The sequence below is a fragment of the Pieris rapae genome, chromosome Z (assembly GCF_905147795.1).
Source record: "Pieris rapae chromosome Z, ilPieRapa1.1, whole genome shotgun sequence".
NCBI lineage: Eukaryota > Metazoa > Arthropoda > Insecta > Lepidoptera > Pieridae > Pieris > Pieris rapae.
The window spans coordinates 9,459,137-9,471,981 of NC_059534.1; the positions used below are offsets into that span (position 1 = coordinate 9,459,137).

The 12,845-nt window shown below is 31.5% G+C and overlaps 1 protein-coding gene across 1 annotated transcript in view; it reads left to right on the forward strand.

Moving 5' to 3' along the window:
- The window catches only part of LOC110999036 (sodium-dependent dopamine transporter-like), a 29,918-nt gene extending 25,259 nt beyond the window's left edge, over nt 1-4,659 (forward strand). Inside the window, exons 10-12 of the mRNA XM_022267913.2 lie at nt 1,990-2,133; nt 2,913-3,041; nt 4,510-4,659. Of these exons, the coding sequence (XP_022123605.2) occupies nt 1,990-2,133; nt 2,913-3,041; nt 4,510-4,659 (423 nt within the window). The remainder of the gene's footprint in view (nt 1-1,989; nt 2,134-2,912; nt 3,042-4,509) is intronic.
- Nucleotides 4,660-12,845: the final 8,186 nt, after the last annotated feature.

Genomic DNA, 12,845 nt, shown 5'->3' on the forward strand with positions numbered 1-12,845 from the left:
AGCATGTTAACACATACAGACTTCAATTGAAATCAATAATTCGATTCGATTGAAGGATTCAGGATCAGTTTACTCAATAATTCTTGTTATCTAGTGCATTTCTGTGTTCATATCAAAGGTAAATTGTGTAATTAAGATCAATTACTACAGGTATTCTAAGCGTTAGTTGATCAAGCATTGTTCTGTCTATATGTTTTGTTATAGTTTATAGGATAATATGCGTATTTGTGAACAAAGATTGTCTTATCAGTATATTGAAGTATTTCCAAACCACCTTAGTGACCCTAAAGAAAAGAGCGTACCAATTCTCAAAAGGCCGGCAGCGCGCTTGCGAGCCTTTGACAGTGTAAGTGTCTATGGGCGGCCGTATCACTTAACAGCAGATCAGCCTCCTGCCTGCTTTCTTATAGTGCCATCTCCTTGCGAAGGTTGGCGATCATCATGGCAAGTTTAACTTTAGATGCCGCGCTTCTAAACAATGACTTGGTGCTTCGACCAAATCATTGTCTTAAGTTTTTCAACCAGGACGTGCGGCCAGGTGACCTTCCACCTGCCATTTTGCCTGGTATGATTAGTTAAAGGAAAAATACGAGCTCCTCTGTTTGACTCCTATAAAAAAACGTGTCGCACTTGGAGACTCGGGGTAAAGCTATTATAGCACTTTTTAACAATGTATGCAATTATAATACTATATTTATTGATTGATTGATCTTTATTCGGCCGCCGGTAAAATCGATGCAAAAGCCTAAAAAACGACATGTTGTGACCGTGTGTACACTACGTCTTTTTTGCATGTATTTAAAGGAGGAATACTTGATTCTGTTTTAAAGTTTTATAATGGGATATGAAATGCCGTAAGCCCCTATAGCTTCTAAATGACGCAAATGCCTCTGTTATATTGATAGACCTAAACTTTTTGCTGTAGCTGATACAATTATTATTTTACTATCGTGAAATAATCAGAGAAAATTGGTAGTTTAATTTTTAATTAATGTACTTACTATAGTCAGAACTACTCGATTGAACATGGATAGCCAAATGATATTTATTTATTTATTTAGTCTATGTAATCTAACAGCTTATAGTTATACATATTATAATACGAAACACTAAGACAGAAAGCCAAAACAGATTACATAGACAAACAATTTATCTATAAACAACAGAAAACATGCAAGTGCATTAAAATATAAAGATACATTTAAAAAAAACAAAACTAAAGTAAACTGAAATTTAACATTTAAAACAACAAATAATACTTAGAATTTAAAACTACTACTTAAACAAAATCAGAGTCTTCCCGCTTCTTCAAGTACTTCTTGACATCTCTCTTTTTGATATTATAAAATCAGCTTTAACGGCAAATGAATGAAATGATTATATTTTCTGTGCTCTCATATTATGAACTATAAGCAACTGTATTTAAGTGTGTACTTAAGCCTGAGATAGATCTTCACATTCTAGAGTTCGTATAACTTCAAGATGCGACTCAACAGTTGAAAGATTCGAGTGGTGCCAACATTTTTTAAGACTCTAAAATAGAGGTTTATAATTTGTGTATATTAGGTTTTATTGTCAATAATCTGCATTGTTGAAAAATCTTTTATAATTTGGTATTTAAGAAAAAATGAATTAATTTTGTATGAAAAAAAAATAGATTAATATAATAATGTGCAATAACGGTTTGAATTCTGATGTCTTTTTTTACTACCTGTTTTTTTAAACTATTATTGTTAGAATCGTTATTCAATAAACATTATACATTTATCATCAACCGAGCCAAATTAACAACAGCGCGTGCCTACTGAATACTAACGCACTCGCGCGTTGGTGAGCCTTCCACCCGTATCTACTGGGAATGATGACGACTCGTTTGCTTATGATCGGTCAACTAAATATGCGGTCCGATCATAAGCAAGCGATTCGTGTCTCCGTTAGACCAATATATAATCATGTTGGCTTTTATTAAATCAATAATATTATTTTCAGGTACTGATTGTAAATAAAATTAACGAGTTAAGCAAATTAAATGATTTACAGCAACAAATTTTAGCAATTGTTTGGGTGGTATTTTCATTTTTAATTGTTGCTGTATTTCAAATTAAAACGATTGCAAGATATATTTTACAAAGCGTAAGTATTTAAATATTCGTTTTATACATTTATCGGCTTTAGATCGAAAAGAAAGTGCGAATCTTTGAACGATGTTAAAACAATTTAAAACAATTTAAAACGACCAGGATTCAAATATGGAATTGTCTTCTTTAAAATATATAAATGTATATCATGATTAAGACTAGGCTATCCGACATGTTGTTTGAGTACAAAAGAGCAGCTAAAAAAAATCAAGATTGTCAAATATGTCACTAACATAAATTGCTCCCATGAATATTATGAGGATATTTCCGTAGTAACTAGTGACTGGGATTGCCGGGAGACACCAACCCTTTAAGTTAACAAGTACATAAGTCCCTTTTTAGGAAAGGGGACATTTCGACGCTCCCCTGGTGCCTAGCTTCTTGGTACTACATCTGCCTGATTGCGTTTCTGATAGCCTATGATATAGGGGTTAAAAATATTAAAAATGTTGCTTAATGTTTCGACATTAGTTCAACAATTAGGTTCACTTCTTAATGAGTAATTTTATAATATTCAGACCTATGGTTCAATTTGTATTTAATGATACTTACAAATCTATATTCGCAAGTGAAACTTGAATTTAATATTTTATGGAGAAAGAAAAGAACATTGCATTTGAATAACAGTGGAGCATCGAGTTTCCTTGAAGAAATTCAACCTATATTGTTCGTTGATTTTACACTCCAGAACTAAGTATAGGAGGTCCTCTTATAAATAATAATTCCTAAAATATATGATCTGTATATGAATATTAAGACACTATTATTTTTTAGAATTTATCGGGTATATTGCGTAGCAGTACAAAATACGGCCCAATAGATCCCGATGACCGGAAGCGAAGGAAATGTTTTGACGAGACAACTACGAGCCGCCAATGCAGCCATAACTGTATAATGTTATCTGTGAGTTGAATGTAATAATATAATAATAATATAAAGGCTTATATTATTATATTATATATTATTTACAAAAATCTTACGTAATTTCCTAAACTATTGTCTGTAGTGAGTCGGAGACACTGACAACCCTTCTGTTTGCCCAACTTTGGTAAAAGCCTCCTCCATTTCTTTCCACTCTGCTCTGTTCTGAGCTTTCCTAGTCCATATTTTCCCAGTAAGGGTTTTTATTACGTCATCCCACCTTTAGAACTGTCTACCTCGTTATTTTCTCTTATTTCTTGGGTACCAATATATGATCTTTTTGTTCCACTTTTCTATACCTCTTATTATATGACCAGCCTACTTCCTTTTAAATCTTCGTATCCTCCTTGTGACGTAAATTTTCGTATGGTTTCTTATGATTTTATTATTTATTCTATCGGACTTCCTGATATTCAGCATGCTTCTTTCCATCGCCGTCTGGCATGTCTTCAGATTCCTGATTTACACTGAATCCGAATCCCGAATGTTAGGACCTGCCATAATACCTGCATTCTTCTGGAAGTATGCAGGTAGTATATAGCATTGTTTTGACGTTTATTTTGATTTCTGGAGTTGAATGTAAATGATAATTAACAATCCAGTGACGTCAGAACCCTATATGTCTGCCATAGACCATATTTGATTATTTCATCACTTTTCATAGAAAATAACTTTTTTGACGCAAATGCAGTTTCTGAGAGAGAGTTCTCTCTCTAAAATCGTAAGGCTTATTAATGAACTGTTGAAATGTATGTACATATAGTAATGTAGTATTGTACCGATGATTTTTTGTAATCGATCCAGTTGGTTTATTCGATACCAATTACAAAGTTCGCTTAACAATACAGACTGAAACATTATCTTTGCGGTTAGGTTAAGGTCATTTTTAATTAATAAAGCCGAAATTATTAAACAATTTTCGCTAGTCATATCAGATTTTGCTTCTTCAGTTACATTCCAATTACTTAATATTTCATAAGGACTTTAATGAACGGCTTAGAGTGCAAAACTTAACACGTGCTAAAAGCTCAACACAAGGAACATCCATTGTTTATATTTCCACGTGTATCTCGTATATGACGATTATGGCACGAGGTTAAGGTGTATCTTATTGCTCAGTATTGAATGGCCGCAACCGAAGACTGCGCTTCTTATATATACATTTAATATAGGAATTACCGCTAAAACTACGGGATTGAAGTTATCATTAAGTTTTAAAGAAAGACCTATGCTCGAGGAAATCTGTCTTCTTTATTTGAATTTTTCTACTTCACGTCTTATATCATATTTTATGTATAAATCGATATAAGGCATTGAAATTATAAAAAAAAATTAATTAAATTATTTTAGATATAATTTTTTTTTTACGATTAAATATTTTTAATTCATTGAGGTTTCTAAATAAATGTTGGTTTTATTTTGTTTATTAAATTTTGTTCTATTTTTTTAGGAAAAATTTGAATGTAATCATTTACCGTTGATATTCAAGCGTCAATCAAAAACAAGTAATGATTCGTCTCTCAGGCATATATTCGACGCCAGCGCATCTAGAAAGAGGGTCTCAAGTGTGGTTGATATTTCGTATAATAACTATAATTAATATTGTATATTTTTATAATTAAATTGATTTAATTATTATTGTGTTTGGTATGCTTTATTATGCTTACTTGTAAATAATATTGATTCCTTTTATCGTTTAAAATTCGTATGCAAAGGTTAACTCGTTTGTGGCGAATATATTATAATCAATAAAGTTTCCTTATAAGTCCATGCTCCATTTTAGTCTTAGATCTTCTTACATATTATTTTGGTTACTAAAAATTTTACAATTATTAGATATATTCGTAGAGATTAAAATTGCTATTATTTGACCACTTCGACTTAGGTTCCTTCAAGAAAAGAGCGTACAATTTCTTAAAACCGGCAACGCACTCGCGAGCCGTCTGGCATCGAGAGTGTCCATGGGCGGCGGTATCACTTAACATCAGGTGAGCCTCCTGCCCGTTTGCCCCCTGTTCTAAAAAAAATGTTAGTAAAACTGAGGGAAAATTCAGGTTTTTTAAAAGTCAATCAGACAATACCAGACGTATTGTTTATTTTAACTGAGATACATTATCTATAAAAATTTTAAAATTTACCAAATATCGGTCACAATGTGGTTTTGCTTCGATGCAATGCTTATAAGTCATAGTTTCGAACCCGGCTCTGCCCCAATGGACTTTCTATGTGGGTAATTAACACTCGTACAGAGAAGGAGAACATCCTGAGGAAACTCATCACTTAGATTCAAATAGACGACGGCATGTAGAAGGCTGTACTAATCCAAAAAAAATAATAAACACGCCCAGACCCAAAAAGGTTTTAGCACCTCTGGTATTTTTCGAACACTTACAGGTACTTTAAGCATATTATTAACGAAGGCTTTCTGTAATCCCAGTATCGATTTTCTTTTGTACTCAATATCGAAGAGAGATTAAAAACTTACTATTGAAGATGTTTCAAAGTACTGAGGCGTCGTAATTTATGAAGGTGTATAATGGACTCTTGTTGCTTTCTGCTAAGATATTTACAGTTTCGATCAACAGATTAATAAATGTAAATAGCATATTGTAAACAATTGATTATTGATTTTAATTTAATTTTAGAAGTTTGGTATATAAATGAATAAATTATATTTGAGTTGAATAAATAGTTTCCTATCGCCGAGCATTTAAACTAATAGAAAATGAATTGGTTTATATCTATGTAAATATTATTTGCTTATATACAGTACCAAAGGAATTAAGAGGTATCAAATCAATCGTTTCTGCAAGCCTCTTTTATAAAATACACTTTACTATTTCTTCCATACTGTCTTAGACTAATTATTACAATTATATTATATATTAATGGCAATAAATAGCTATTATAGAAATCTCTGGCAGTAGGTACTTTATCGTATTCTTCCATCACTCAAAAATGTTCGATAGCAATATCTCAAAGTGCAGTTTAACCTCCCTGTGAGCATTTGTGTATGAGAAATCGTTATATAACCCATCATTAATCTAGAATTAACGACTTAATATATTTCTCATTCTAATTAATTTCGTGTGGTATTATTTTCGGTAAACAAAACTTTTAGGTATAAATTTGGAACTCTGTATAAACACAATGTTCCACATTATGCTTGTCTTCATTCTAATTATTTTGTATCTCACGGTGAGAGGTTTAATGAGTTTGATATAAGTTGATCCTAATTATTTTCAAGTAAGTATATTTAGGATATAAATTATAAATATTTTCTATGTGTTATGCTTATCAAAAATCGCGGGCTTTATAATTGGTAAAAGAAGGGATTGGACATATTGCCTTATCTATATAGTTATTGCCACGCTAACTAGCCAACATTTTGATTTAGCCAACATTTGACAATTATATTGTATGTTTTAAAAAGTTATTAAAACAGTATGTCATCATCAGTCGCAAAGTTTTTTTTTGTTTGCTCGTTTTATAATTCCCCTTTTAAAAAGTGGTGACATAACTTGGGTATAATTTATAGCGTTAGGTTTCTTACAGAAACCTCTTGACACTGGTTTTGCTGAAAAGGGTTAACCGAATCTTACTACAATGCTTGCTTATAACGAATAAACATTTTTATTATATTTACATAAGGAAGATTATAAGTCTACATATTATATTTGTTTTACTTTTATTCAAAGAATAATTCTGTTTGACTTTAAATGACTCCTGATATTTATGAATTTCAAAGAATGACCGACATGATAAAACAAACGTAGAAATGTTTGAGTAATATTGCGTAATGTTTGTTGGGTTAGTAAAAAAATAAAAATAAATCAGTGGCGCTACAACCTCTTTATGTCTTGTCCAGTGTCTCAGTGGCCTCAGATATCTGAATCTGTTTTATGATCGTTTTTTTAAAAATCTAATAGGAAAGTGGGTGATCAGCCTCCAGTGCCAGACACACGCCGTCGACTTTTTGGGTCTAAGACATATCGGTTTCCTCACAATTTTCTCATGTTTTGACCTTTCAAGCAAATGTTAAATGCGCACATAGAAAGAAAGTCAGTTGGTGCACAGCCAATCGGACCTACGACATCAAGGAAACAGTCGCACGCTCAAGCCATTAGGCCAACCTTAAGAGGTATCAAATCTTTGGAACCTTTGGAATTTTAACACTCGATATTATATACTTTCCATAGTGCAGATGCAAATAATAATTTATATTAAAAAAGATTTTGTAAATTCTAGTTGCCTTATTTTTCATTCGAAACAATTAATGTATTGGGAAGCGAAAACAAAAATCTTTACATCATCATCATCATCATTTAATAAAAATCGTATTTTTAACAGGAACTACGAGATTGAACTAAGAAGAATCAATTCAATTTGATTAACGAATGCCTTTACATTTGAATATACATTTTTTCACACATACGAAATATGAAATGTATTCAAAATGGAGTCTCGCTACTGTTATATTTATGATTCAGCATTACGTACCAACTTTAAATATTTAAATCGAGACGAGAGCTTTGACCAAACAACACAACACTGCTGATTGTTTTCGCAAAAGAAAGAGACGCATATATGCTACAACTTCCGCCCACAACACTGCTATACCGCACTGGGAATAGTTCCCGCTTACATTTACGAGCAAAATCTTACGTTAAGCCTATTGAGTTGTTAGTAAAACTGCAACCTGTCAAACAGTTGAGACATACATTTTTGAATCGGCTTCAATTATGTCTTTGGTTATATTTCAAACTGGTAAGTCTAAACTTTTAAAAACAATAATTACTTTAAAGGTAGGTCGACACAAAATAACATATGTATCAAAATATAGTTCACTATCAAATCACGCTTCTTGGTGCCTGAACTTCAAAACATTCCTGGCTATAACCAAAGAACATGGTCCCAGCAGGACGGAGTAACGTCACACACGTCCAATACGTCTGTGCCACGAGTTCGTGAAATTTTCTCAGGCAAATTGATCTCCAGAAGAGGTGACATAAATTGGCCTCCAAGCAGTTCTGATTTAACCCCTATGGATTGTTTCCTATATCGTTTTCTAAATGTAAAGTTTACGCCAATAGGGTGACTTTTCAAGCGCAATTGAAAGAAAATATCGGTCATGAATTGGCAGCCATCACTAAATCCATCTGCCGAGCCGTAAGTGTATTGTTTAATTAAATAAGTGCGGCAAACGCGAAGGTCAACATTTGAACGGTTTTATTTTTAAGAAAAAAATACCCAAAATGTGTACTTTGTATACACATTGTAAAATAAACACATTTTTGATTCATGACTTACCTGTTTTTAATAGATCTACTAAATATGAACTTTCTTTTGAGACACCATGTACAAAATTGTAATGTTTTTGTAAAACATATTCGCCAGACACCAATTCGACAGAATATTTGATTGATTTTCAAACTTAATAGTTTATCACAATTCTAAAATATGTTGCTAGCACATTGCAAGAACGCGGCGTTTAAATAACAGTGCGGCCTCAGAACTAGTATAGTTTATTTGTATCTCAACTAAAGAATCGTCGTCAGGAGAAATAAAGATAGCATAGAAATAAGCTGCATGTTTTGTGCCAAAGTTAAAAAGTTTGTATTGCTCTTAATTCTCATATATGTGAATAAACACACTGATTATTTTGTTCACTAAGTGTTTCATTAGAAATGAAACTCAGGTGCTCATAGTATATATTCAATACAGATTTAAATTTTTTAATGTTTCGTAGATAAAAAAATCTTTGATAAAATAATACATACATATAGATTCCTAATGAAATTTTATAATTTTTAATAAAATTCATTTTAGATAAGTTACTCATAAAACAAAGTCAAAACACAAAGTTATTCGGATTAACAGCACCAATTTAATTGTTAAAATTGGGTTAAGCATAACATATACAAATGATTTATTAATTAATAAAAAAGGTTTGCAAACGGATATTATAACAAATAATCATATATCTAGAAACAGACAAAACATTAACTAATATTGTTCAGGCAAACACAAGCACACATTTTTACTAAATACTTATTACTAAAAGAAATAATTCTGACAAACTAGTAATATGTAGTTTAAAAAGCGAGAAATATAAGTGATAATTTATTGCAAAATGGTGAAAAGATACCTCTGCGAAGCCCTAAGTAAGAGAGGTGGAATATATTATATCGTGGCCAATATTTATTAGCTATCTTACACATCTTTGGAATAGCAGAGTTATCCTGTGGCGGTTTTACGAAAGGGTTTAAAGGTTTATGATTTTCACATCTCAACAGAACTTGAAGGTAATTTAGTTTTTGGAACAATAATTAACAATTCAAAAGTACTGTGTAGTTTTATTTTTAATTTATACTACATAGGGTAGTCGTCACCAAAAATTATTCAATTATTATCTGGCAAGTCTATCTCTCTATCTTTATAGTTTAATTTCCTGTTCCGACATCAAATGACCCTTGATATTAACCATTGAATCCATGCATCCACAATGTTATTATATTATATAATATTATTATTACTATAATTGGATAGGTAATGCTTTTCCGACCTTAAACTTAGATTTCTAGACAGTAAAATTAACTCCCTGTATAGTACTTTAAAATAAATTATCTTCAGTTTTAGAGTAAATGCAATAATGAAAAAATACAGGTACTGCCGATATGAGCGGAAAGAAACTTGAAAGTTAGTGATTGAAATTCAGTACTGATGTGGTTGGTGACTGAATAGGAAGAACACAATTGTCACCCAATACTTAAATGTTATTACAATTGTATCTTAAATCAAAGGCTGTACGAACTCCGGGCAATTTGGCTAAGCTTCACAAGGGTAATGTTTAGGTCATTCAATAAAAACAGTACAAGAGCAAACTTTCTATAATCTTACAAAAATATGGCAAAAGTTATATTGTCCATAATAATTTTCATGTCACGGTGTTTGTATCCAAGCTCCTAAACGGCTTGATCTTTTGAAATTATACGATTCTCAGGTCACTCTAAGTGATAAGCTTCAATTGTTATATAATTTAGGATTAAAGAATCGGTTATATTTTTTGACCCTCATTATTTAACAGTAATATAAATACTGTTACAAACATACAAAAGGCTTACCAGGTCATTTGGTATTGTTAGAAAACGTATATGAATGTACTCAAAAGCATATAAATTTCAAACATGCATCGCGCGCATCAGGTGATTAAATTAATATTTCAAATATCGGTTCTCTTAAATCGGCTTACCTTTTTGATATGATTTTGCTCATTTCAAGCTTATATCGCAATTTCGCATTGACGTTGAATAAAGCTTTGTTGGAGAAATACCATTCAGTTTGCTTACTCACGATTGGAATCGATTCCTCTAAGGTTGTTGATATATTTTCTATTCACTGGCCTTGTGGTTTTGTACGAGATAGAAAAATTAACTTATCGAAATAAATCCATAGAAGACACTCGATTAAATTAAAACGGTGCAAACCAATCCTCAATTTTTTTTGAGACACGTATATTGTTAAGTAGTGGACACCTGAGTCAATATGATAAAAATATGTTTTATTTGATAACTAGTGTAACCTCCAGCTTATAGTGACTGCTTTAACCTTTAACCACCACGGAGGCGTTTTTGGTACAAATTTTTTCGATGACAGCACTCGCTGAAGATTAAGTTAGTAAGAAACATAGATAAAATGTACGAAAACTTTTATTGGTCAGCTAGGGATTACTTAAAAGATAGGTATTCTTTTATACAAAAATAAAAATATTAGAGTAGACTTAAATGAAAAAATAAATATGAAATATGAAAAAGAAATCGTACATTAACAAACAAAACCAGAGATTTTATAAAAAGATTTAATTGTTTAACATGCTAGTTTAATTTTGTAAGCTAAGAAGAATACGACGAAACAGCGACAAGAAATGAAGACAATTTACATCATTCGCTATCTTGTGTTTATTTAGTTCCCATCAAGTATCATTATATTCATCGGAAAGGTGGAAGGATTTAGGGGCTGGCGTTGGGATATTAAAATGTATTTACTAAGTAATTGTGGAGAATCAATTTTATTTTGGAATGTTTTGAAATAATAGTGAAGTCTGATAAATCTATCTTATTATAATATAGTGAAGACATTAAATTGTGGCACATCTTATTATGGTTACACTAATAACATAATCTATTCCAGTCTTTTAAAACAGGCATTATCAACAGTTTTAAAAATAGGAAACCCCTTATTTTAGATCGTCTGCATAAATGTTAATCAGCGTAGGGCACAGTTGTAAGCCTTGTGGGACTCCAGATCTTAATGAATGAATATTAAAATTTTATTCACCACGAGATAAGACTTACACAACAACTATCATATCAATTGAATGGCTCCCAATTTTAATGGTAACAAAGAATGGTAAACCCTTTCAAACGCTTTAATAAAATCGCAGTAAACAAAACAAATCTAGTTCTCATTGTCAATTTCCTTACTAAATGTTTAGTAAGATAAGTAGTAGTTCAGCGAGGTAAGGAGATAACCATTTTTTGAACGTAACGGAAAGTAAAGGCGAAGGCAGATAAATGGATATCAAGCGATATTTGCTAACCAGAGTAATCACCTTCCTGCATGAAATGGTAATAGGAAAAGTGCCCGCTTTTAGAGAAATAGTATAGATTATATTACGGCTCGATCAATTGTAACAGGTAATGTTTTATAAAAAAAAAGATGATTTCCCGCCATTATCAGCCCCCTTTGTTATAATAAAGCCTTTCAGACACTAATAACTTTTAAGTATGTTTTTAAGGATTTTGTAGTCATGTTTCAAGACCCGTGGTGGTCAGAGAAAAATCTAAGTAACCACCGGGTTTTGTATATTTTAAATTGATAATTGGTTAAATAATTTCCAAGCCCAAGTGATTTCTTTCAATATAAAGCGAACAGTTTTAGTTTATTCATTATAGCGGATGGAAAACGGAAACTACATTTGCAGATACATTTTAAATTTAACATTTGAATAAACCAATACTTGTTTTGTTTACATGCAATAAAGGAGATTGGCTGCGGTTGCAAAACAACCAATACGTATGAGGATTAACAGAGGCGAAATTTCGATCTTGTAAACGAAGTGAACTCTCTGCGCCATAGCTAACAACTACGATGTAGCGGGTTCTAGTAGCTATAAAGTCAACCCTAATTGACTTCGAAAACAGTTTTGTCTTACTGAATATATGTTTTTAAAATCGTAATAAAATTTTTAAAAAATAATCACATCATCATCATGTTGCTAAGACTAACTGGACGGAATTACTGGAATTGTAATTTTCGATAGATTAAAAAAAAAATATAAAACAAAAAAAAACATTGTTCTATTTTGTGTTTAAGTCTTCCGAAGCGAACAAACTCAATGCTATCCGCAAGAAAATGTTCCAAATGTTGGTTTGTAGCTACTAAAAAGTAAAAAAACATATTAACAGGTATTGTCGTTCACGGGAACAGAATTTACTACATAAATCCTACATAATCCTGCTTGTTTTAATATAATTTATGTTAAAGAATTCAAATTAGTCTAATTAATCCATTATCAATTATTACTAATTGCGTATGCGTTTTGTTATGATAATTATGTGCTCCATTGTCATGTCACTGCTTATAGAGTGTTAACTTATTTTTTTATTAGTACGAATAATTTCAAGTCACGTTGAATAATATACTACGGTTGTACTTATAAGCATTTTGTAAAGCAATCAAATGTTAGTTCTTTAGTGCTTCTTCCGCCCCCTGATTTGTAAAAAA